The 27,492-nt window shown below is 37.8% G+C and overlaps 1 protein-coding gene across 8 annotated transcripts in view; it reads left to right on the forward strand.

Annotated features, from left to right (window-relative positions):
* The window catches only part of MRE11 (MRE11 homolog, double strand break repair nuclease), a 78,829-nt gene extending 53,157 nt beyond the window's left edge, over positions 1-25,672 (forward strand). For 7 of the 8 annotated variants that reach the window (XM_032426228.1, XM_032426230.1, XM_032426227.1 and 4 more), the window contains 5 exons: positions 479-559; positions 8,365-8,423; positions 10,837-10,904; positions 19,072-19,150; positions 22,396-22,576. In XM_032426228.1, coding sequence (XP_032282119.1) covers positions 479-559; positions 8,365-8,423; positions 10,837-10,904; positions 19,072-19,150; positions 22,396-22,452 — 344 coding nt within the window. In that variant the 3' untranslated portion in view covers positions 22,453-22,576. Of the gene's footprint in view, positions 1-478; positions 560-8,364; positions 8,424-10,836; positions 10,905-19,071; positions 19,151-22,395 lie in introns of all 8 variants that reach the window. The other variant, XM_032426225.1, reaches the window with a different exon arrangement.
* The last annotated feature ends 1,820 nt before the right edge of the window (positions 25,673-27,492 follow it).

The raw sequence follows: 27,492 nt of genomic DNA on the forward strand, positions 1-27,492 counted from the left end.
CTCTCTCTCTCTCAAAAAAAAAAAAAAAAACTTTAAAAAAAAAAAAAGAAAAAAGAAAAAATTGGCCATCCAGTGACTTCCTGATGCATTGTATGACTTCGTTTCTAGGAACATTTTTAAATTGTTTTTATTAAGTATTTATCCATTGGAATTTTAAGCTGGTAAAATAGTACTTAAAAGTTAAAAATTCCCAGGGAAAGAGATCCTCATCCTCTAGTGATAATTTATTTTCATTATCCTTACGTTTACAAAATGTTTCCTTAAATTTTGATTGGAAGAGTATGAACCAAATGTGGTGTAAGTATAGTTTTTGAAAAGTGATTAGACTATGTGTTTCTTGTTATATATGTCTTTGACTTTTTATACACAAACTATGTTTTGATGTAACTTTTTTTACATTTCATTTTGGCATTGTCTTAAAAAAAAACCTTGGCTGCTGATACAATTGTATAGTGACTGCTCATTATTCTAACCATAGGCCCTGGTCTAGAGACTTCCACTCGAAGCAGAAGTTCAAAGGCCACTATGTCAACACCTAGAAACATGTCTATTATAGATGGTGAGTATGGGTTGCAAATGATTTTCTAGCAGTTATTTATAAATCCCAACATAGGAAGACCTAGGAAATCCTCATTAGGAAACCTCATTGGTTTGTGTTGCCATTGTTGGGGGGGTCAAAAGGGTTATTAGCATTACAAGATAAATTATTCTTTAAAAGGTCTTTGCCGTTCATCAGAGTTACTGAAAAGGGTGAACCTTAAAAAGTATTTTTTATAATCCCTTACTTTTAGACAGATTTGATTATTTCCTGTTTATAGAGAGACCCTGAAGGCAGAAAAATGAGTCAGTTGGTCAATATGTCAACAATGATCAAGAAAGAACCACTTCTTAATATAGTGTTTACTTTCTTAAGCTTCTTTTCTCCGGCTCTATGGTTAACACAAGAAAGTCTGTGATCTGTATTTAAGATAATACTCGTAATAGCTAATGTCTATGAAAGAGTTAACTGCATGCTTCCCAAAGCTCTGTGGTTAGATACTTATGTTATCCCTGTTTCACAGAAAAGGGATCTGAGGCTTTGAAAAGATAGGCAGTTTACCCATGGTCTCACAGCTAGTAAATTTTAGAACTTGGGTTAATCCCACATTCCCTAGACTCCAGAACCAGTGGTTAACCACTATATAGTTGATCCTTGAACAGAGTGGGTTTGAACTGTGCAGGTCCACTTATAAGTGGGTTTTTTCCCCAATAAATTACAGTACTGTAAATGTATTTTCCCTTCCATATGAAAAATATGATTTTCTTAACATTTTCTTTTCTTGAGTTTACTATGTTGTAAGAACACAGTATATAAACAACATACAAAATAAGTGTTAATCAGCTGTTTATGTTGTCAGTAAGGCTTCCAATAAATAATAGGCTATTAGTAGTTAAGTTTTGGGGGAGTTAGAAGTTACATGGGGATTTTTGGACTTTGCAGGGGTCAGTGCCCCTAACCCCTGAATTCAAGGGTCAACTGTACTGCTAGTTTCCAGAGCAAGATAAGATTAGAAACCTAGCTACTGGTTCTCAGTGGAGAGGTCTTTGCATTATACAGAATAACCTATCGAATTAACGTGAAGATAGAGGAAACCGCCCCGGAAGGAAGTGAATTGTGACACCATCAGAGGAAGTCTTGGACATTTATTGGATGGCAACTGACATTGGAGGAAGGATACAAACATCAAATCCAATAAATGACTCTTATTTGTTGTTGTTGTTTTAGTGTTCAACAATTTATCAGTTGCGTAAATCCAATAAATGACTCTTAAAGAAACTTTTTAAAAAAAAATTTTTAATAATTTTTAAAAAATATTTTATTTATTTGACAGAGACAGCGAGAGAGGGATCACAAGCAGGGGGAGTGGCAGAGGGAGAAGCAGGCTTCCTGCTGAGCAGGGAGCCCGATGCGAGGCTCGATCCCAGGACCCTGGGATCATGACCCGAGCTGAAGGCAGACGCTTAACGACTGAGCCACCCAGGCGCCCCTGAAAGAAACTTCTTATCAAGAGTTCTGGAAGCACCTGAGTGGCTCAGCCGGTTAAGCGTCCGGCTCTTGATCTCAGCTCAAGTCTTGATCTCGGGCTTGTGAGTTCAAGCCCCATGTTGGGCATGGAGCCTACTTGAAAAAATAATAATTTTTGAAAAGTTCTGTTGTTGTATTTTTACTCTGGTTATTTAGTACTTGAGGAGAGCCAGCTAAGATTCTTATCTTGACTTCAAAAGCATGTTGTCTTTTAGGAAATGATGTCCAAAAAGGTGCTCTTCCATTCTTGGCAGGAGTAAGATAAAAGCAGAGAAGGGGAAAAATAGGCACCATAGAAAGGATCTAGGCAGAGTTCAACATGGAAAAAAAGCCTTGTGACTTTTAACAAGTCACTCAGACTCCTAAGTCTGTTTCCATAATAGACTGTACATAGTGGGTTGTTCTGAAGATGAGAGGCAGAGAGTCTGGCACGTAGTAGGCCTTTACAAAATGTTCGTTATAAAAAAAAAAAGAAAAGAAAAAACAGAGGGAGATAGAAAAGCAAAGTGAAAAAAAATATGTACACTTCCAGGTTAAGTCACCAGAAGTTGGTTAGCATTGACACAAAGGCCTTTACCTTAACCCAAACTGCCTTTTTTCGTCCTGGCTTAACTATTTTATATGAAGCTTTCCTTGCCACAAATGGGCAGAATTAATCACTTAAAGTGAGTCTTTGGGCTTCCATTTTGTTGTTGAGAAATGAGCTATTAGTTAAGCTTGCTTTTTTTTTTTTTTTTGGAAGTAGTCTATTTTTCCTCCAGCTGGCTGTCTTTGGTGTTCTGCAGTTTCACTGATGAATCTAGATATGAGATTCTTTTTTTATCCTGCTTAGGATTTATTGGGCTTCATGAAACTGTGAATTGGTGTCTTTCATCACTCCTAGAAAATCCTTTCCCTTTAGATAATACCTCTGTGCTCTTTTTCTCCTCCCTTCAGAGTCTTCAGTTAAATAAATGTAAGAATCACTCTGTCCTCCCGGCACTATTAATCTCTTGTATTTTCCCTTGTTTTATCTTCCTGTGTTATATTGATCTTCTAATTCACCCATCTGTTGTTTTTTTTTAAGTAAACTCTAACCCCAACATGGGGTTCAAACCCATGACCCCAAGATCAGATGTCGCTTTTTCTACGGACTGAGCCAAGCAGGCCCCCATGCCCATCTATTCTTAAAACTGTCCTTTGAATTTTTTATTTTCATTTTTTTTGGTAGGGGTAGAAATTCCACTTAGTTCTTTTGAAATACACTGTGTGATTTTAAAAATTCCCTGCAGATGTTTTTAAGCCTCTCTGTAATTTTGTGTGTGCCTAGTAAGGATATTTGTTCTATTAGTCTTTGTCTAATAACCCAGTATCTAAATGTCTTTGGCCTCTTTTTATTGTCCATTTCTGATTTCTGTTTCTGTTGGTTCTCATTTACGGTGACTTGTTTCCTTGCATGTTTCATTATCTGTTGTCCATAAGAAATGATCAGCAGGAATAATTTGAGATTAGGGATGAAGTTAAGTTGCCCCAGAGTTGATTCATATTTGTTTCTCCAGGCTTCTAGGGGCACCACACATCTTAGGCCACATAAAACTACATTTAAACTTGTGACTTGAGGTTTGACCAGCTGATAATGTACTTGCAAAATCCTGTTTACATCTGCTTCTCTCCTTAACCACTGGGGTCCCAGCTTAAGGTAGGGAGGAAATGCATCAGGTCCCTTACTTTGAAGCAGGCCTTGACCTGTGATAGCTCTTTCCCTGTCTCTGCAGAACTGTCAAAACAGTATGAACATTTGTCCAGATCAGCAGGTCCCCAGGGAAAAGGATTCTGCTTGCCTCTCTAAGTTTGAGCTTTTCTTCTGTTTTGCCCTGTTAATTCTTTATGTGATCAACTCAGCGCCACTAGAATTTTTTTTTATATGTTTGATGAAGCAATTTGGGTAGCTTTGAGCAGCAGTGTTTACCTGAAAACCTGGACCACAGTAAACAAATACAGAGCTTTTTATCTTTATTTTCTTTCTTTAAAACTCACATGTGGCTGCCTCCTTTGCATCTAGAACTTTATATCTCATAGGGTTTTTTGTGAGCATTTTTTTTCCACTTTCTGCCCTCAGCTCCTTTCAGAACTGCTATGCCTGTGAGACCTTTCACAGACATTCTTTCATGAGTCCTCTTCTGTTACCCATTGATAATGTGCAATAAAGCTTCTGTTTGTATAGAGAAGACAAGAGACCAGTTCAGCGCTTTAAAATGTTCACAAATAACCCTTTTTTTACAAGTAATAATACTCATTTGTAAAAAGTAAGCCAAATTAATATGAAACTTAGGATTTCCTGAATTTTGTGTAGGAAAAAATCTAATTGTGGTGCCTTTGCAGCAGATGGTGTGGTTAAGAACCTGGGCTTTGGAGTCAGACCTGGTATGGTCGGCCAGCTCTTCACTGGCTGGTTCCACGCCCTTACACCGCAAGCACCAGCAGAACAGGGGTGGAGTCATTCTTTTTCATCATTTCATCATGGTGTCCGTAGTTCCTGGCTATAGTAGATGCTTATTAAATACTTGAGAATGGCTGAATAAAAGTTACTTAGAGATTGGATAGCATAAAGGTTAAAAGCATGGTTCTAAAGTCAGCCATTGGTTTGAATTCTGACTCCTTGATTTACTAGTTCTGTGTCCTTTCGGGCTTTCCATCTTCAGTGTCCTCCTCTGTAAGTGGCCTGACAATTGCATTTATCTCATTGGGTTATTTTGAGGATTGATGAGAAGATACATGTGGACTATTTGGGCATAGTATATACACATATTAAGCCCCCAGTAAGTGTAAACTGTTTCTTTCTATTCTATAAGCTTCAGATCCTTAGCTATAAAATTGGCAGTGTCATACTGACTCCACAGAGTAGTTACAAGTGTCAGTTGAACTTATGGGTATACATTACTTAGCACAGGTTTAGTAAGAATCCAAAAAATGATTGCTGCTATTAGTATTAGTGGCAGTGTTTAAGATAAACTTATGAAAATGGATGTTTTATAAATATTTGTCTAAATTTGTCTTTTATCTAAATTCATTTGGTCAAATGGTTTACAGTTGAACTATCTCTAACATTGGGACTTTTTTGAAAAGTGAAATAGACTTTTTAACACATACATGTAAAACATTTTTATTAGGTTGGATTTGGTGTTAAGTCTCTGACAAAATAACCATGGGGTACTAACTATAGCTACTGTAACGTTGGGACAAAAGCACCTTTAAAACTGAAACTTCCAAACCCCTACTGTAAATGGAAGTATGAAGAAAGCTATAACGGTACAATTCTACCATTATCAAGCCCTGTGGAGTGTAGAGATTTATTATTGTACTGGAATTTTATTGGAAACAATAGATATTACACTTCCAGTCAGCAGCAATTGTAAATAATAGTTGACAGCCCAAATTTTTCCCTTGAAGTTTGTCTGCAGAGGGTGGTGAGTAAGTGAATAGTCCCTCTGAAGGCTCTGTGATTGCGCGTGGTTTACCGTCATGGCGGCCACTGCCGCATCTACGGCTACTGCTGCTAGCTACATTATTTGAATACCTGCTACTTCTAGGCATGTGGCAGAATTATTTCCATTAACCACCTCTTTTTATCTTTTCAGCAATTTTCTGCATGAATTATTAACACTATTTTATGATGTAGGAAAGACGTTAGGGTTTGAAGCCGACGGCCAAGAAAGAATTCTTGAGATGTCTTTGATGCAAAAAGATGGTTTTATTAAAGCACAGGGACAGGACCCGTGGGCAGAAGGAGCTGCACGGAGGTCATGAGGAGCGGCCCATTATATACTTTCAAGTTGGGAGGGGGTTGAGGATAGTGTAAGCCTCCCAGGTATTTTGGAAACAAGGTTTCCAGGATCCTGAGGGGGCTAGCTAGCTATTGTTAGGAAAGGTCATTTATTACTGTTTAGTAAAAAGTCCATCATGAGACCCTTCAGATGTATATCGGTGGGTCATATACTTAGGGGATGATTGCCAACATGTATTTTGGGGGTTAGAGATAAAGGAAGTTTTCAAAGGAATTTTTTTTATATGTTAAAGTGGACTTCCAGGATCCTGGGGTTGAGCTAAGATTGCCCTTTGCCCTTAGCAAAGTATCAACTTCAAGGCAGCTGAGTCCCTAGAGGAATGTCACTCTCCCTGTTTCAAGGACTTGTCAATGGGCTGTAGGGAGTAAGGAAACTTAGTAATTTTTCTTTCGCCTTTGTTTCCCACATCATTTTATAGGTGGGGAAATTGAGACTTAACAAAGCCAAGGAGCTTGGCTCTGGTCACCCAGCTAGTCAGTCAAAATGAGTTTAACTCTACAACCACCATACTGTATTGCCTTCCTAACAGACCTCAGTGCTTGTTTTTCTGCTAAAGTTAATTTCTCTCACTGACATTTGTTGGGGATAAAAAGAAAGGAGGGTTTGGTTTGTTTTTGTTTGTTTTAGGAGGGCTCATCAGGATCTGAGAGTTTGAGGAGTCAATTAGTGAATAATTATTGAGCAGAAATATTCTTTAAGAGTCATGATGGCTGATTTTTTTATTCAGTTGCCCTGTTTAGCCTTTTGAGTAGAGTTAGGATGTGAGGCCCTAGTAATTGAGTAGAGTGGATAAGAACTTTGCTTCTGCCCTTAATCTCTCCTCTCAGATAGACATCACAAGACTGGGGATAGACCTGGAATAGGAAAAATGAACAAATCATAAATTTAGGCTGGATAGAACAATTCCTTAGTTTCCAGACTATGAGAATTTTGGACTTTGTGGATTTCTTTGAGCTTTTGACTTTTTCAAGGCCTCTGTCTTTTTTTTCTCCTCTTGCGCTGTTCAGTTTGGGGGTTGTCTTGGGGGAAAACATTGTTTTATATTAATAAACTGGTAAGGCTTAAGAGAAAATAAAACTCTAATTGGCAGTTTGAAATTTATTCTAGGTTTTAAATATTCTACACCCAATTCAGTATGGGGGGGAGTGGGGAGGTTACTTCACCCCACTAAGCAATTCTTGGACATCAGCTCCGTTTCCTACAATTCGACTCAATTCTGACATTGTCTATCCAGAGGTAGCATTAGATTCCACAGGGTTAAGGGCTGAGTTCCACAAGATTGCCTCCTTCCACTTCAGAGGCTAATCACAAACTAGCTGTGCTTCTGACTGACTGGCTATCAATCAGTCTCCCCTAATTCCCTCTTTGGGTTTAATTAATTTCCTGGGGCAGCTCACAGAACTCAGGAAACTAGTTTATTCACTAAATTTATTGGTTTATTACAAAGGATACAAATCAGCAGCCAGGTAAAGAGATACAAAAGCTAAGGTCGCAGACAAAGAAATTGTATCTTCAGAGAGTTTGGGGGCCAGCACCCTGGCATATGGAAGCATTCTGGTTCACCACCTCTAAGCTTGCCGAACCCTTCCTTTGGGTTTCTGTGGCAGCTTCATTACCATTAATTGATTGAATCATTGGCTATTGGCGATTGATTCAACCTCCTGTCTCTGTGGAAATCATGGGGTGGGACTGAGTTCCAACCTTCATTTCCGATTTCCTGGTTGGTTGCCCTGGCAACCAGCCCCAGTTTTAGGTTTGGTCCAAAAGTCACTTCATTAACATAACAAAAGTCACTTTCCTGGCTCTTAGTACTTAGGAATTTCCTAGGGTTTTAGGAGCTCTGCCAGAAATGGGGACCAAGACCAAACACATATTTCTTTTTATAAGATCATAGTGTCATTGTTTTGACTTGGGGGAAAATAAAGGGTTAGCTAAACTTCATGTTTCTAAGTTTTTAAAGCTAAAATGTAAGGATTTAAAGAAAGTGTTATCATAGCATAAAAGATACGCTGTTTTCTAGGATTTCCTCTGGACTCTTCCTTTGATATGGCTAACAAAGTAGAGGAGAATAAGAAAGCTCTTCCTGGAACCATAGGGTTCCTAATATAGCCACAGGGAATGGTACTTCCAACTGTAAGAGAAAGAAGAATATATTTGGGGTTTAATCCACTAGATGGTCAGATTTTATCCTTCATGTAGTTTCTATAAAATATTTTTAGTGTAAGTATATTTATGAGTGTTACCTGTTATTATATTTGAATAAGCCAGGAAATCAGGAGACTGGCAGCTAGGCATTGATTTATTTGAACATATATTTCCACCTCCCTTTAGATTTTAAAAAATATAAATGTTTTATAATTGGCCGTCATGATTTTTGCAGATAGAGCTTACAAGATCTTCAGCTAACAATATGTACAAGTTTTTTTCAGTTATTTTAAGAATAACATAATAGATGTTTATTCTTTCACGTTATAGCCTTTAAATCTGCAAGACAGCAGCCGTCCCGAAATGTTGCTGCTAAGAATTATTCAGAGGTAAGATAAAAAGTTTTATAGTTGTGTGTTAATAATTTATACTCCCTGCATTATGAATTGTCAATTCTTTAATCTACAAAGTAAATAAAAGAAGGAAAAAGTGGGAAGCATTAAAGCTGGAGAGAATTTTATGGATTATCCAGACTGAGGGCTTCTAGGATTTTTGTTTTCTTTAAATACTGTATCTCATGATTAGAAATCCATAAATGTATGTTTACAGTAATATTTTCAAGGATAACAGTGTTGAGCCAAAAAGGTCCATGCATGGAATATTAATATTGAAGATTGGAGTTCAGTGCGTATAGAAGTCTTACTTAAATCTGGTTTCCTTTTGTTATTTATCCTCTCATAATACTGTGGCTTGTTCGCTGATGGCTGGAGCTAGACTCAAGACAAACTAAGCAGCCAGAATGTAAGGACCTCTGTCTTAAGCTCTAGATTTAACATAGGCCCTCTGCACTTCCTTTGGATTCCAAGATTTTATATGGGCTTGATGCTCCTATTACCTTACTTTCAAGACCCACATGTCTTTACGCCTAAGGCAGTGCTCTTGATTCTGTGTCAGGATTTCTCAGTAGCAGCACTGTTGACCAGGTAAGTCTTGGTTCTCAGTAGCAGCACTGTTGACCAGTTAAGTCTTGGACCAGGTAAGTCTTACTGGGAGGGACTATTGTCTGCATTGTAGGGTTTTTAGCAACATCTTATCCCCTACCCTCTAAATGCCAGTAGCAACCCCCCTAATTATGACAATCAAAAATGTCTCCAGACATGTCCATAAGTTTCCAGAATAATAGTTACTATCACTTACAGTTGAGAATCCATGTTCTATATCAGACCTACCCCAGCAGCGTTTTTTCAAATTTCATACTTCGTCTCTTGAATATGTGACACAATTGACCCTTTTCCAGGAAACTTCTCTGCTCTGATTCTCATTTTGTCCTTTTATCTCCCTTAACTTCATCTCCCCCCCTACCTGTTGTTGCTGATATGTGGGTGCCAGTGCTAATAACTTTTATCCTGAGCTCCATTTTATTACTTGCATTCAACTATTGCCTGCTGTCACTTGCAGATCATCTAAAAGCAAAATTAGCACATCCACAAGGTAGTGTCTTTTCTAGATTTTTCTCTTGTAAGGCAGGAACATGAGTTCAAAAGGAACAAGTTGTGCTAAACTAGCTTTTTTTTTTTTTTTTTCATTCTTTGATTGTGGTTACACAGTGGTAGATTGGAGGAGTGTTGAATACATTTGATTCTTTCAAGGTACATAAGACAATCTTCTGATAGTTTTATGACAAAATGCAGAAATATTGGCCGGATTCATAGCTTCTTGGACAACTACATTTAATAATTTTTTATTAGTAGTTCAATGTCAGCCTGGAGGGGGAGATCTCAGGTGCTGTTTTTTCACGGTTTTGCCCTTGGCTTCATTCGCTAGCTGAAGACATAGCAAATGTGTGTATTAAGTGTCAAGATAACACAAAACATAGAGAGATAAGTAGTATTTTGGATGATAGAACCAAGAATAACAAATATCTCAGGGCTCCTGGGTGGTTTATTTGGTTAAGCATCTGCCTTCGGCTCAGGTCATGATCCCAGACTCTCTGCCCAAGGGGAGTGTGCTTCTCCCTCTGCCTGCTACTCCCCCTGCTTGTGCTCTCTCTCTCTGGCAAATAAATAAATAAAATCTTAAAAAAAAAAAAAAAAGGAATCACAAATATCTCTACTGGGACCTAAAACTAACAAATGATGTTTAACGGGGATAAATGTAATAGAAAGATAGATATCCAGTACTTCCCACATGGTTTTATACCTAATTTTAAACTGGAAATGGAACACTAATGGTCTGGCTCCTCACTAGAACCCAAGAAGTCCACAGGCACTGTGTGCACATGATGTTGTGTGAGTCATTCACCAGTCTAACTGCATGTTCCTCTAGGTACCCCGGCTGCCATGGTGTTCAGGAGAAAAGTGAGCTCAGACATGTATAGAATTGAAGAGTGACATTGGAGGGAAGTCAGGCTAAGCTTCAGGTTTTGTTTTTTGTTTGTTTGTTTTTTAAGATTATACATATTTATTTGAGACAGAGAGTATGCATGAGCAGAAGGGAGGGAGGGAGGGGCAGAGGGAGAAGGAGAAGCAGACTCCCTGCTGAGCAGGGAGCCTGATGCGGTGGGACTCGATCCCAGGATCCTGAGATCCTGAGATCATGACCTGAGTCAAAGGCAGACGCTTAACCCACTGAACCACCCAGGGGCCCAAAGCTTCAGTTTTAACAATTGGTTTCTGCCCCCTTTTTTCTGACTTTTTTTTTTTTGTATATTTGAAAATTTTTTTTTTGAGATGCAACTATTTATTTTTATTCAGATAAATTCCATTTCCATAGAAACTGTTCCCTGTTTTGTTTTTCCCTTAGGTGATTGAGATGGGTGAGTCAGATATGGAAGAAGACATTTTTCCTACCACTTCAAAAACAGAACAGAGGTAGGTGCAGTGATTTTCTGCAAGAAGAAACATCTGAAAAAATTTAAAATTATCCAGAATTCTACCTATATGTTTTTCTGTGCCATAGAAGTTTAATAGATTTATTTTCAACTGGTCAAGTAAATAGAGAAGTGAAAAACAGAACAAAGGCTAGTTCATAGAGGTGATGCAGCATTACTGCAGGTGTTTTTCAATGAAACTTAACCTGTAATTTATTTCCTTTTGCCTTTATTACTCAAGAATTTTCCTGATGGAGTTCTGTGTTCTCTCTAATTAACAAAATAGTTTTGTATTTTTTTTAATATTTGATTTCAGCTTCTCTTCTTCATTATCACATTTTTACATACTGAGTTACACAGGGTGCTGTGCTGAACACTAAAGAGAGGATCACATTGGCTCTTCCTGCCTTTGGAGCACTTGTATGCTTTTTCTTGTCCCTTTTGGTTTTTGCCATTTTTGCTATTACTGTAAAGCTTGGCTTGATGCACTGTTAGCATTTCTGTGTTAGTATTTTAGATGGACACTGCTTAACTGAAGCTCAGTTAATGAAAATTTCTGCTTAAGAAAATAATCGAGAGCTTGTTTTAACTCTGATTTTCTGTGTGAGCATTATATAAGGTCTGATGGGGGACAGAATAAATTTTTTAACATGGTTACTGCCTTTAGGCAACATAAGTTATAGTGGAAAAAGAGAGATGAACACATTTCAGTCCATTAAAGGATGATGAGTCAGTACATAATTAAGTGTGAAATTTTATGATACAGACTTGGTGTGAGCGCTCATAGGCGCTTAGAAAACGGAGCAAGAATTATGGGCTATGGAAGAAGAAAAAGCATTCTATAGGGAGTAACATTTAGCTGAGGTTTTGAGATAGGAATCATCTGGAGCAGAGGGGTGGAGAAGGACAGCCAAGAGGAATGGCCTAAGCAGGAGCTGTTAGCAATAAGGGGGAGAATGAGAAAAAACCCTACCTCAGTGTTTCCCACCCTTGTTTTCATGATCTCAACCTTGTTTTCATTACCTAAAGATAAAAATTAAATTTGATTTAAATTAATTAAAATAACAAGAGAAATTAAATGCTAAAAAATGAAATTTTGCTGGGTAGGATTGAGCTTGGGAAAGGCCAAAACCATTGTAGTATCTCAGATTTTTCACCTACTCCATCTCCTAGAACCAGTTTTTGTTCCTCGTGTGTGATATTGACCCCACTGATAATATATGCTTTTTGTGAATTAAGGGTCTCTGTTAGGAAAATGGGTATGTGTAGTTACACAACCACGTATTTGTTCAGTTACATGTTATGCTAGGAGCTGGGGGTAGAAATAACGGAAGAAATGTCTCCTTCCTTCGAGGAATTTCCACTTTAACCGTATGCTAATTACAAGGCACTAATAATCCAGTAAGATAAATGTTTTACTCAAGTAATGAAATCTAAGGGAAGTGACACTCACTGTCTTCTAGAATAGGTCACTGAAGGCTTCACAAAGAAGGTAGCTAACGTTTGGGCTGATGATCAACAGGTGTGTAAGAATGTTTAAAATAATTTGTCAGGGAGGAAGAATTTCTTCTGCCCTTTAAGGTCTTTCTAGCTAGGCTAAGAACCAAATTGACATGAGACAGATTAATAGGAGGAAATCAAATTTAATTTCATACATAGGGGGAATCCACGCAAACACGGAAATTCCAAAGACAGACAAAATGAGGTATGTATGTCATTCTGAACTAAGGAGAAGGCGTAGGGGTCTTGGACATCGACTGGAAAGAAAGCAATTCACAAGAAGATAAAAGAGAGTAAATGCTTGGTAAACAAATGTTTGCCGGGCCACTCAGAATCAGTAGGACAGAGAGGACTTTGATCAAACAGGCCTTGCTAGGTTCCTCCCTATCTACCATACCTAGTTCATACCGTAATGTAGTTACCTATCTATGGTGATAGCTCTTTTCCTGGAACAGGTCCAATATCTATCTAAATCCTTTTTAGGCATTTGAGGGGAAGGTAAAGAGCTTTTCCTGAATCTGCTGAGTTTTGATTGCTTTTTAACTCAAAATAATCTTCATGCCAAAGTAACCCATGTTGGGGTGGCCTGCCATTGGGCCCTACAAAATTATCAGGGTGCAGCAATAAAGAGTAATGTCACAGGCCACAGACATCTGCTTTGAAAGGGAGATCAGGGAAGGCGTCTGCGGAGGTCACGTTTAAGCTGAAATCTTACTGAGAGACTTGACCTTGCAAAAAGAGGGAAAAGCACATATGGAGTCTCTCTCTCTTTTTTTTTTTTTAGTTTATTTTTTCTTTTTAATTTAAATTCCGTTAATTAACATATAATGTATTATTGATTTCAGAGGTACAGGTCTGTGATTCATCAGTCTTAATATAACACCCAGTGTTCATTACATCACATGCCCTCCCCAGTGTCCATCCCCAGTTACCCCATTCCCCCACCTCCCTCCCCTCCAGCAACCCTCAGTTTGTTTCCTATGATTAAGAGTCTCTTATGGTTTGTCTCCGTCTCTGATGTCATCTTATTTTATTTTTTCCTCTCTTCCCCTGTGATCCTTTGTTTTGTTTCTTAAATTCCACATGGGTGAGATCATATGATAATCGTCTTTCTCTGATTGACTTATTTCACTTAGCATAATATCCTCTACTTCCATCCACGTCGTTGCAAATGGCAAGATTTCATTTTTTTTTTTGATGGCCGATAGTATTCCATATACTACTCTATATATAGGTGGTATACATATACACCACCTCTTCTTTATCCACTCATCTGTCGATGGACATCTGGGCTCTTTCCACAGTTTGGCTATTATGAACGTTGCTGCCATAAACATTGGGGTGCAGGTGCCCTTTCAGATCACTATATTTGTATTTTTGCAAATATATATATATTTGTAAATACTTAGTAGTGCAATTGCTGGGTTATAGGGTAGCTCTGTTTTTAATTTCTTGAGGAACCTCCATACTGTTTTCCAGAGTGGCTGCACCAGCTTGCATTCCCACCAACAGTGTAGGAGGGTTCCCCTTTCTCCGCATCCCCGCCAACATCTGTCATTTCCTGACGTGTTAATTTTAGCAATTCTGACCCGTGTGAGGTGGTATCTCATTGTGGTTTTGACTTGTATTTCCCTGATGCTGAGTGATGTTGAGCATTTTTTCATGTGTCTGCTGGCCATTTGTATGTCTTCTTTGGAGAAATGTCTTTTCACGTCTTCTGCCCATTTCTTGACTGGATTTTTTATTTTTTGGGTGTTGAGTGATAAGTTCTTTATAGGTTTTGGATGCTAGCCCTTTATCTGATAAGTCATTTACAAATATCTTCTCCCATTCTGTCGGTTGTCTTTTGGTTTTGTTGACTGTTTCCTTTGCTGTGCAAAAGCTTTTTATCCTGATGAAGTCCCAATAGTTCATTTTTGCTTCGGTTTCCCTTGCCTCTGGAGACAAGAAGTCTAGCAAGAAGTTGCTGCGGCCGAGGTCACAGAGGTTGCTGCCTGTGTTCTCCTCTAGTATTTTGATGGATTCCTGCCTCACATTTAGGTCTTTCATCCATTTTGAGTTTATTTTTCTGTATGGTGTAAGAAAGTGGTCCAGTTTCATTCTGCATGTGACTGTCCAATTTTCCCAACACCATTTGTCTTTTTTCCATTGGATATTCTTTCCTGCTTTATCGAAGATTAGTTGACCATAGAGTTGAGGGTCCATTTCTGGGCTCTCTGTTCTGTTCCATTGAACTATGTGTCTGTTTTTGTGCCAGCACCATACTGTCTTGATGATTACAGCTTTGTAGTAGAGCTTGAAGCCCAGAATTACAATACCACCAGTTTGGGTTTTCTTTTTCAACATCCCCCTGGCTATTTGGGGTCTTTTCTGGTTCCATACAAATTTTAGGATTATTTGTTTCCAGTTCTGTGAAAAAAATTGATGGTATTTTGGTAGGGATCGTATTAAATGTATAGATTGCTCTGGGTCACATAGATATTTTAACAATATTTGTTCTTCCAATCCATGAGCATGGGATGTTTTTCCATTTCTTTGGGTCTTCCTCAGTTTCTTTCATGAGTGTTCTGTAGTTTTCTGAGTACAGATCCTTTGCCTCTTGAAAAAGAAACAAGTTTACTGTAGTTTAGGAGCCAGTGACTAAAACATGGAAAAGAAGGGATTTGAGATACGAATAGGAAAGGCAGGAGTACCTCATGAAGGAGGAAGAGTTGAGCAGGGTAAGGTATTTGGACTTCATTATAAATGCAGGGACATCATGGAAGGATTTTGAGAGAGTAGTGGCACCATCTGATTATGTTTATAAAGGATCCCTGTGGTACAGGAGGCAGGGTAGAAGCAGGCTAACCTGAAAGGAGTGTGCTGTGGGTAGTCCCCAGAAGAGGGCAGAGGCTTGCACCAGAGCAGTAGCAGGGGAAAGGGAGAGAATAGACGGTTTCGGGATATATTGGGAGGTAGACATGACAGAAGTCGGGGATGTATTGAATGTTTGGAGTGAGGGAGGATGAGGTATCATGGTTGATTTCCAGGTTTCCTACTTGAACACTTGGTGCCATACACTGAGAAAGACATAAAAGAAGAGAAACAGATTTTTATAAAGGATGATAGGCAGATAATCAAAAGTTCTGCTTTAGACGTGGAAAGTTTGAGATGCCTGTGAAATTTATATGAAGGGGGGGGTGGTTGTAGGCAATTGGATATATGAGTCCAGAGTTCAGATAAGAGGTTTGAATGATACCTAAATTTACTTCTCAACAGCATATAACTGATACACAGATACTTAACTTGAAGCCATTGGAATGGACTGATCACCTTAAAAGAGAAGGTAGAGAGAAAAGAGGGCTTGTGTTCCAGTACCTGGGTTTTAACCTTTAGAATTTAGAAGTAGAAGCAGTGAGAAAGACCCAGAAGAGTATAGAGTTACCAAAGCCAGTGCCAGCCTTGGTAAAACTAGGAGCGCAGAATACCAAGACAGGCTCAGATGCGAGTCAGATTGTGTTTTTGTGGTCCATAGTTGAGGATAATTGGGATAGAGTTTCTCAGTCTTGAGTTACTGTCTTAAACTTGAGTCCTATATTAATCAGGCCTCCTTTGGTTTTTTGGTCCAGTAGAAACCTAACTCACATTTGCTTAGGGAAAAGGAGATTTATTGAAAGAATATCAGAATATGTCCATTGAAGGAAGAGAGAGTCCCTTTCGTACTTGTTGGGTCATTTTTGTCTTTGTGAGTGAAAACACACACAAACAAGAACAGGTGTAGCTTTCTGAGGTTTTTTCCCCCAGTAGTGCATCAGTAGTTGAGAGGAATGTAGAACTTTAGCTTGCATGAGGTCCTTATTTTTCATTATTGGAACTAATGAAAATACTATTTTAGTATGTTTGACATATATTTTAAGGGTACTAAAGAAAAATATCTTGATTTTGTTACCATTTGGGGTTGTCTGCTTTTCAGTAGAATAAATGTCTGTTGCTTTCTTATTTACTCGTGAGGTAATAAGAATAGTGGAGTTGTTTATTCTTCTGAGCCTTTACATGCTCACACACACCCCAGGAGGAGGATGAAATTATAACTACGTTATCCTCATTTTTCCCTTGGAAGAAAGTGAGGCACTTGGAAGAAAGTAGGTGAAGTGACTTACCTACGGTGACCCAGCTAGTCACACTTCCAGGCATTCTGCTCCAGATCTGTCTCTGCTTTTGCTTCGTAGCATAATAGATTCACCTCTCAAACCATTGTGCAGGCAATAAGAACCATTTAAATGATGAAAGGCAATTTAGAAATTAACATTTTAGCAGCAGATCTGAAATCAGCCCCACCGTAGATTTGTAGTTTCTGATGACAGCAACTGAATGACACAATTTAGGCGGGTTTTGAAGAATTATTTACTAATGGCATGGTTTGTATGGTTATTTTGATTATTTACGGTACTTAAGCTCTGCAGCTTACTAGGTATGGTCCTTGTACAAGTTTTTTTACTTCTCTCTGCCTCAGTATCCTCATTTTGTAAAAGGAATATAATAATATTTACCCCATAGGGTTATGAGATTTAAGTGGGTTAATATTTATAAAGTGCTAAGTACAGTGCCTGACACACAGTAACAGCTCTGTGTTTATTAAATAAATTAAGTAACAGGCTAGGGAAAATAGAGCAAGAATAATAGGAGGAATGGTAAGCAATAAAAGCATTAATATGCCCGGCAGTTAACGTGAAAAAGGAAGTAACTTCCAGTTGTAAAACTCCCTTCTGCCAGACAGGTAACAGAAAGCCTACTTTTCCCTGGAAAAGTTGTCCAGACTTTGTCCTTGCACCTTGGAGTGGGGGGGAACTCACATTTTTGCGGCACCTGTTATGTGCCATATACAATATAAAGCCAATTTAACATGTTACCTTGTGCTTAGAATACTGCTACAGCGGACTTCTTGGCTGAACATCTCTAGACGGGACCTCTAATTTATGACCCCAAATGATATCTGAACAGAAAGGTAGAAAATTTACAGCCCTTGGCGCTCAGTTTGACACACCCTATTTATTTTAGCCATCCACATGAAGCTAATCAAATTAAACCCTTTCTCATATCCAGGACAAGGCCCATTTATTCGACCCAGCAATCAAAACGATAAAACCATTTCTTTCCCTCCCCACTGTTGATTTCTAAGGATAAGGGATCCTTTGCAGATGAGATCTGTAGGTCTGTGGGGTTTCCCGATGCAGAACTTAGGACTCTTGCTATGATCAGATGAGCCACTGTCCCTCAGAGATGACTGGCTTGTTTCTGGGTCCTATTGGTTATTTGGGGAGTCATCAGAAGCAGAGTCAGGTCTCAGTGGGTGTTTCCTTCCGTAAACCACCCCCTTTGCCCAACCCCAAGAAGAACACATTCACTTAACTTTGCCACCTTGGCACTGTGGCTTTATGCTCTTAATGATCTGCTTCTTCCTGTCACAGATAGAAACAAGTCAACAACTGACCAGTTCCTGCTTAGGTCAAGTATAGAGAGATGGGCACGCCCCAGATGGATCACTTGATAAATTTCCTTGATCTCTACTTCTAAAGCCTTGTTGCCCATCAGGTTTGCTTGATAGATCCTCCTGTCCTTTACTTTTATGTAGATGAACCTGTGGTTTTTTTCTTTCCTTCTGACACATGACCTCTTGATTCTCAACCTACTTGTCCAGACAAGACCTTCAGACATACTTCTCTTGCTATAACATCCCAAACCATGGTAATAAATTATTAGCTAAGAATTTACAAATGCTGCTTTCATTTAAGACAGGAGTCAGCAAACTTTCTGAAAGGGCCAGATAATCAATATTTTAGGCTTTGCAGACCAAGAGGCAAAATTGAGGATATCATGTAGGTATTTGTATAACCATTTAAATGTACCCCATTTCAAAGTGGGAAAACCATTCTCAGTGGCAGTAAAAAATCAGGCAGGCTGGATAGGCTGCAGTGGCCTGATCTAAGAGGATTTAGAATTCCTGCTGATAAAAAGACATACAAATACGAGTTCCATTACCACAAGTTAAGCTTCATAAGGATGGGAATCATGATCTTGTTCGCTGATATTTCCCAGGGCCTATCAGAGTACCTGGAAAAGAGCAAGCACTCAGTATATATTTGCTATTTGATTTGGATTGAACACGAATAATACGAACAGTGAGGTAACCCTAGAAAGCGGTGAGCCTCCCCTGAAATCTCTTTATCTTGTTACGGAAACATAACTGGTATTTAAATACAAATATTTCAATGTTACAGTTTTCAGGAGTGGGGGATGATAGTAGATGCATGTTAATATATGCTAAGCACTGTAATAATAAGCAAGGATCAGTGTAGTTTTGAATATATGTCAGGCACTGATCTAGTATATTAACACAGTAGATCTCTAAAACATTATTATTATCCTCATTTTATGGATGAGGAAATTGAGGCAGAGAGGCTAAGTAACTTGCCTGAAGCCACATAGCTAGCAAAGACAAAACTGGAATTCAGACCCTGGCCCTAGAGTCCTTTTCCTCACCATTAAGTTTTTACTGTCTCTAACGTAGGTTGAAGGGAAGGTATTAGCTATTTTTATTCATGGCTGCTACTAGAATGAAAAATTGAGCTTAAAACGGCTTATGAATTCTCTGGTTCGCTTTCTTTGTTTTTTCCATGTTTCTGCCTCAGGTGGTCAACCACATCATCATCAAGCAAGCGCATGTCCCAGAGCCAAATAACTAAAGGGGTCGATTTTGAATCAGATGAGGTAATAAAGTAATATTGTTAAATCTTCATCAATTTTTAGCTGTTTATAAAATTTAAATAAGGACTGCTAAGCTAGTTGCTGGAAATTATTTTTTTTAAATACTTACATTGATAACCTTCCTTTGAACTGTACTTAATGTTAAGAGTCAACAAGTAGCATTTGTTGAGTAAATGTAAATACTCAGATATAAAAAGCCTGCCAATTTTTAAAATATGATATTCACTCAATTCTTAACTTAATTTGCCCTGTTAATCGTGGATCAGAATAGTTTTTCTCAGCTTCTGTCATTTGTATTTGAAGAAGTGGTGATGATATTCTAGAAGTTTTTAATGTTACTTTAATAAAATATTTATTAAGTACTTACTATATGCTTTACACATTTCATATACAAAAGGGTATATGGTGGTGATTTTCATTTACAGAGGGGTTCAGATATTGACTGAAGGTGCCACATGGCAGGACATGTGAAAGAAACTCCAGTTTCTGTCTGGACCAGAAAACTATCGAATCTCTTCTAACCTGAATGAGAAGGAATAGGAAGAGGCAGACTCAAGACTAGCCTCTTGGCTTTACTCATCCTTTGGTTCAGCTGCGTTAAAGCCTGGCCTTTCCTGTTCCTCCACGGCAGCCAGTTGAAGGGCCTTTTCTAGTTTTTGTTGAATTGCTTTAACATGTTTTTCTTAGCTTTATAACCCCTTTCATTTCTTTATTTTTATTTATTTTGTTTTTTAATTTTTAATTTTTATTTTATTTATTTATTTTTTTAAAGATTTTATTTATTTATTTGACAGAGAGAGACACAGCGAAAGAGGGAACACAAGCAGAGGGAGTGGGAGAGGGAGAAGCAGACTCCCTGCAAAGCAGGGAACCCGATGCAAGGCTCGATCCCAGGACCCTGGGACCATGACCTGAGCCAAAGGCAGACACTTAACGACTAAGCCACTCAGGCGCCCCTTTTTTTAACTTTTTAAAAGATTTTATTTATTTGAGGGAGCGAATGAGCACAAGCAGGGGGGAGGGGCACAGGGAGAGGAAGAAACAGGCTCCCTGCTGAGCAGGGAGCTGTACCCAGGACCCTGAGATCATGACCTAAGCCAAAGGCAAATGCTTAACCAACTTGAGCCACCCAGGTGCCCCATTTCTTTATTTTTATTTAAAAAGTTTTTTAATTGTGGTACAAACATATGGTGTAAAATTTGCCATCTTAGGGGCACCTGGGTGGCTCAGTCCATGAAGCGTCTGCCTTTGGCTCAGGTCATGATCCCAGGGTCTTGGGATCAAGCCCCACCTTGGACTCCCTGCTCAGCAAGGAATCTGCTTCTCCCTTCTCCCTCTCCCTCTGCCCCTGCTCGTGCTCTCTTTCTCACTCTCCTAGTCTCTCTCAGATAAATAAATAAAATCCTTAAAAAAAAAAAACTTGCCATCTTAAACATTTTTCAGTGTGCAGTGCTCTAGTGTGAAGTATATTCACTTCGTTGTGCAGTAGATCTCCAGAATTTTTTCATCTTCCAGAATTAAAAATATCCACACATGGAACAACTAACTCCTCATTTCCCTTTCCTCCCAGCCCCTGGTAACAACCATTCTAATTTTTGTCTCTCTGAATCGGACTGCTTTAGATACAGTGCTGTGAATGGAATCACAGTGTTTATCTTTTTAGTGACTGTGTTATGTCACTCAGTATAATGTCCTGCAGGTTCATCCCTGCTATAGCATGTGACTCACACCTTTCATTTTTGAGCTTCGGCTGTTGCTGTCATGTTCCTGTATCCCAGCTGTGGTTTTGAACCAGCTTGAGGAGAGGACTCACCAGCAGTTCAGGCTGCAGAGAAGAATGGCAGCATGAGCTCAGTCTCCCTGTGAAATACTCAAGTGTTGCCTCCAGGAGGGAAGCAAGCAGTTGTGGACTCATTTGTTCATTCCAAACATCTAGATAGACATGTTAAATGTTACAGTTAAAGATTTGTATATAGTTCATGTTAACTGCAAAGGAAAACAATGAGCAAATTATTATGCCTCAAGTTGGATTTATCTCTGGTTTTTAATAAGTTCTGCCTTTGTTAATAGCAGAAAATGAATCAACAAATGTGAGTTTGTATTTTTCAAGGCATTCATTTCTCACTAGAGATAGTTAATTTAGCTAACATTTGAATGTGTTGATGGTGATATCACCAACAAAGCTTAACACCAAATAATTATCCCTTTTTATCAATGTCTTAAACATAAATCAGGGGTGCCTGAGTGGCTCAGTCGGTTAAGTGTCTGCTCAGGTCATGATCCCAGGGTTCTGCATCGGGCTCCCTGCTCAGTGGGGAGCCTGCTTCTCCCTCTCCCTCTGCCACTCCCCCTACTTGTGCTCTCTTGCTCTCTCTCCCTCTCAAATAAATTAATTAAAAAAGAAAAAAAAAATTTACAGGCAAATTTGCTTTCCCTGAATATTTAACTAGAGAATACGTAAAAATCAATTTTAAGTTATCCTCATCTAAATTTTATAATTTGGGCTTATCTGAGATTTGTTAATTTTCCTACTCTTTAAGCAAATTGCTAATTCTAATATCTGATATTCCTGTCTGCTCTTATATGCATATAATCTTCAGCCTCATTCCAGCATGAGAACTCTTTCATACGGCTTCTTTTTCCAGAAAGAGATTTGAAAGATTTTGATTTGCTTGGTGCTTTTTGCAGCAGTCTGAGAGTAGCTGTCTGCTGCTGGCATGAAATGGGTACCAGGAAATAAGAATTATAGCTATTTCTGAGTTAGGTCATGTGCCTTCATTATTTTGGGGAGTGAGTTTCCAGAACATTAGGTAACACGAGTAATAAAATGTAATTGGAAAAAAACCTATTCAAAAAGCAAACAGAAATGACTTGAAGAGTATTAATTTTCCTGGCTTATCCATACCTTATTTGCCTTTATTAAGGTTAATAATTGAGAGAAGTGTATATGGTATATATTGTAGGGATACACACACACACACATATATATATATCAGGATCAGTTATTTTCAGTGCTTCCTAAGAATTTAATTGACTTACTTCCACGGTGAAATAGCTACTAGGGAAGGGAGGAAAAGATAAATGAACAGACTATTCATATTCATAAAGGAAATAGAAAAATGAAAGTCCATGTCTTGTGAAAGGAGGAAACGGCTTTTACTGGTATTGTTGTTTTCCCATGAGCATGTCTATCTTGTCTGAGTGAAGCATGGAACGGTCACTCACGTAACATTTGTATGTCATTTCAGGATGATGATGACGATCCTTTTATGAACATGAGTTCTTTAAGAAGAAACAGAAGATAATATATTTAATATAACTTTGAAGTTTTCAAGATTCAGGAAAAATCAAAACATTGCAAGCTTAAGAGTTTACAGTTTTTTAAAGTATTGCTGTTAACTAAAGAATTTGAAAGAGACTTAACAGGGAAATTTAATGTATAAGAATTTATGTTTTTGAGTATCATTTCCTGAACATGACTCCTTTGAGAAGCTTCCCAGCTCAAGAACATACAGAATAACATTGGCTCTCCTTATTTTTTTAATCTAGTTGTTAACATTACCTGGGGCTGCTCTATAAAATCAGAATGTTATTTTCTTCATATACATTAGTGTATGTCGTACTGAATGAGGGCTTTGCTTAAATACCATTCTTGAGAGTAAGGATTAAAAGAAATCTATCACTATATGTTTCTGCTTCATGATCAAAGACTATGACTATTTTAATGTAGTTACGTTTAGCCGAAGTTGAGGAAAAGAGCTTATAAAATTTCACCCCTTTATAATTTTACTAATTTCTAGAGATTCTGGATTTCCTGAAGGTAAAATAATCTTTGTGAAACTGTGCCTAAGCTCGCTCGCTGTTCATTACTCTGTATTGTTCTTTTTCTAAAGCTTGTGGTAGTTCAGCCACTGAGACTTTGAATGTTAGAAGTACCTTATGCTTTGAATAATTAGACATATTTGTATTAAAAAATAGAAAAATCTCGGAATTATTAAGCTTTTGATTTTAGTTGTAGCAGATTTTTAAAAGATTGTGTTCCCATTGGGTTCCCATTAGTCATTCTCTTCATTGTTTATGGTTCTCTCTTCTCTTACTCTAGAGCTCTCTCATCTATTTCTACAAGGAAAAGTATTAAAAAAAAAAAAAACTATTCTTAACTGTATTTTTCTTAGAAAATATTGAAGAACTTTTTTAGGTAGAGTGATCAGTTGAGCATTATATTAGATTAAGATATTGAAATATAATTTCTATGGACTCTCAATGCCAAAATTTCATATTAATAATGTTTTATCTTAACATCGGACATGCCCAGTTCCAGAAATCTTAGTGAAGCAGCTTTGTCAAGTCCATATTTTCTCCCATCCAAGTACTGGCCAGGCCTGACCTTGCTTAGCTTCTGCGATCAGGCACGTTCAGGGGGTACAGCCGTGGGCAAGCTTGTATTTCTTTCCTTGGGGGGCAGGGGACATAATTTGACCTCTTCAGATCTAAGTTCAATAATTCCATCTCCATCTTAAGACTGTTAGAACACCCCCTGAGTATTTCTTCTTTTCATCTCTGAGGTAGCTATATTGAAAGACTCCTTAGGGAAGCCACAGGTCTTGGTGGTACAACAGCCTGACGTTTCTTCACTTGCAGAATTAAACACTTGACTGAGCAATATTCATGATTACTGGCATGGTCACACCTGGACTATGTCAAATTATAAAAGACAGAACATTTGCATAGTGGCTCTCTCCATATTATAGCCCTTGGAAATGGCCTCGGTCAAGAACTGGGATATAACATTCTGTGGGATAAATTGGGGTGAAACATGTGTTTTAAATATTTTTTTAAAAAATATTTTCTGTACCCAACTTGAGCAAAGAGATTAGGTGAGCAGACAGCATTAACTCAGCAAAGGCATTGGCCTGTGAAATATTCTCAGGTACCTGTCCCGACATCTTTACTGTCCCCAGCAGCAGTGAAGCCAGGAGTGAGAGTTGCTTTCCATGTACAATGGAAGCTGGCTTGGGTGGCGGCGTCTGGGAAATGTAGGAGACAGTCACGAAAGCATGCTGACAAAGTTCTTGCGAAAAAAAGACTTTCTCTCTAAAAATTGCTCCACGGTATGACAAAGGTACTAAATGTCATGCCTATGGCTCCTAGGAAAGGTGATTCCATGGCAATTAGAGAAGTGAAATTCTCAGCGAATGCAAGTCATTTTGTTAACAGTTTGTGTCGCTTCAATATGGTAAATAAAACGTGAAAGAAAATCCTTTCTGATGGAATATTGTTAATGTAGTTAAATATACCATATAGCCTTGCTGTTCTGTATCGATGCCATAAAATCTAGGGTTTTTTGGGTTTTCAGACATGTTAGTATAGGTGTGTATAGGTGATTCCAGATGATCGCAGAACACCTGCAGTTGCTCTTGGAGGCTGAGAGAGCAGTGATGAAAACATTCTGAGGGAAAAAATCCTTCCATCATTTACCAAAGAATGTACCCCTTTCTGGTGTTTTGTTCCTATCATAAAAATATAGCAGTGCATTTACAAGGTTAAGAATGCATTGTAATTCTAGGAAATTCTAGGAAGTATGACTGGTGCTTAGAAAGTTCAAGCATTTAGGCATATGACTTAAATCAGGTCCATAGAAACCATTTTTGTTTCCCCTAAACTTTTAAAATTTACAGAGTACAAAAACAGAAAAGTCATGTGGTTTAATAAAGAATTATAAAGTGAGTACTCATGTCACCTCTATGCAGCTCAAGAACTAGACTATCTCTAGCGCCCTGGAAGCCCGCTGAGTGTTCTCCCCTCTCCTCTGGCTAACCAGTCTTGACTTCTGTCTTTGAGAAGCTCTTATTTTTGCCACAAGGTGGTGCTTCCACTGTTAGATGGCAAATAGGATGATACAACAGCAAATCTGAAAGGAGGAAGTTAGTATAGTTTTGCAGTAAATTTGGAACCTATGCAATAATACTAAGCCTATGCAGTAATACCAAATTAGCCTTCTAATCTTAGATGTAAATTGCTTTACATATTTCACCTGGCTCTGCCTGTTACTAAGGAAATTGCCAGTTTGATAAATTTTACAAATAATGGTTCAAGAAGAAACTGTTTCAAAGAGAAAACCCTTTATTAGAAAAATTAAAAAGTTTCCCATTGTGAAATTTGTCTTTTGAAATGTGCTATATTTAAAAATAACTTTCCCCCAGTGTAATCTGATTTTTTTAATCTATCATGCATTTAATTCATGGTGTTCTGTAGCTTTTTAAAGCTAATTACCATTAAGATTATTGTAAAGGTTTTATAGAATAAAGGTTTGTGTTTTAAGTCCAAAGAGTTTCCATATTCTTGAATGAAAAATGTCTGCGTTTTGTCATTTGCTTATCCCTTTTAATACTTTTAAAGTCATTGTTTATTAGCCAAGTCTGAAGATACTAGAATTTTAGTTTGGTTCTGTAAAGCCAGTCCACACAGCTTGCTATTGGCAGCACATTTGTATATCTCGACCGTGACACTTCACTAGATTTAAATTATAGTTTAAATACAGTTTTTAAATTATAAAGGCAATGTATATTTATTCTTTAAAATTCAGACGTTGGAATATGTATTAAAAATGTGTATATTTCCCTGTAATCCTCTCCCCAGACTTAACTCCGAACAATTAGCTGCATATTTCTGCAATTGCTTTAGCATGATTACTGACAAAAATTGTTGAATTAGAACCCCCAATTATGTAGTCAAATATTTTAGTCCTTATATCAAGGTGTATTTTCAGCTTGGTACTTGACATCCTGATGTTTCCACATCCGATTTGTCAACCTCTTCTAGTTAAACCACCATTGTCTGTTTTGAAGGATAACTGTACTGCTTTTCAATGCATAATTGAAATATTACCACTCCATTTGGGTCAAATGCAAGAATGTTCAATCTGTGTGCCTTGCCATCAGAAATAGTAAAGTGATTTTCAAAGGGCTCTTGGCCAGTGATGGCACATGATGGTTGATTAACTGAAGGAAGCGCAGTGCATATCAGGCTGGTTGACTGAGGCCACACTCTAATGCTTCTTAGAGCCACTCTGCGGTCCCGACGGTTTACGTGGAGATACCAACACTACTGTACTATTAAGTACCCTTGATCACATCTCCTGTTTAGTTTCAAAGGTTTCATGTTTATTGTATTTAAAAATCAGTATTTGCTCAACTGTAAGCATATAAATGTAAATCCAGTCTACCTATTAGTGCATTTGAATTGATTACAGGGTGTATCTGGACTTGGAGCAAATTGCCAAAGGCAAAAAGCCATTGCTTAATAGGGTGAGAGGCATAACTACATTTCTGTTGGTCCTGTGACAATCTGGAAATAGGACGCATAAAATGAAGGTATCCGTTTTACATTTATTAAAATGTCTTACTATAAATATTGAAATCAGTCAATCCATCTATCCATCCATCATAGACAAAAGCTCCCAATGGTTTGTCATCCCAATCTCGATACAGAGTTTTAGTAATGGTTTAAAGCTAGACCATGTTGGTTTTTTTTTAATTTTTAAAAAAATTTTACGTATTTATTTGAAAGAGAGAGCACCAGTGGGAGAGGGGGAGGGAGAAGCAGATTCCCCACTGATCAGGGAGCCTGTTTGGGGCTTGATCATGACCTCGGCTGAAGGCAGACCCTTAACTGACTCAGCCACCCAGGCACCCCCAGATAATGTTTTTTTAATTTTTATTTTGAAATAATACTGAATTTTGTGGAAGATTTGCAAGAATAATAGAAAACTTTTTTACCTTTTACTCAGTTTACTAATTTTTAACATTTTGTCATTTAAAAAATCATATATGTGTGTATATTACATACATACATATTCATATTAAGACGTGAATATGCACACACATATAAAAATTTTTTTCAGTCTTGAGAGTAGGTTTCAAGGAGTAATGCTCCTTTATCCCTAATACTTAATGTATATTCCCTAGGAATAAGGATATTGTCTTACATGACATCAGTACAGTTAGACTTTTAGAAAATTTAACAATGATTTAATACTTTATTTTTTTAATTTTTAAAATTTTTATTTTTTAATACTTTATAGTCCATATTCCAATTTTGTCAGTTGTCCCAATAATTTCCTTACATAGCATGATTTTCCCTCTAGTCCAGGATTTAATTTTATTTTTTTAATATGTAGAACATTTACATACTTCAGAAGTCTAACCATTCAAAATGTGCACTCAAATCTTTCTCCCTTCCCTATCCCTTTCACTCCTTTCTGCTCTACCAACTGTAGGTAAATAATTCCATTCTTGTTTACCCTTTCTGCATTTCTTTTTGCTATAATAAGCAGTTTTGTGTAT

This window comes from Phoca vitulina, unplaced genomic scaffold (assembly GCF_004348235.1).
Source record: "Phoca vitulina isolate PV1807 unplaced genomic scaffold, GSC_HSeal_1.0 scaffold34, whole genome shotgun sequence".
NCBI lineage: Eukaryota > Metazoa > Chordata > Mammalia > Carnivora > Phocidae > Phoca > Phoca vitulina.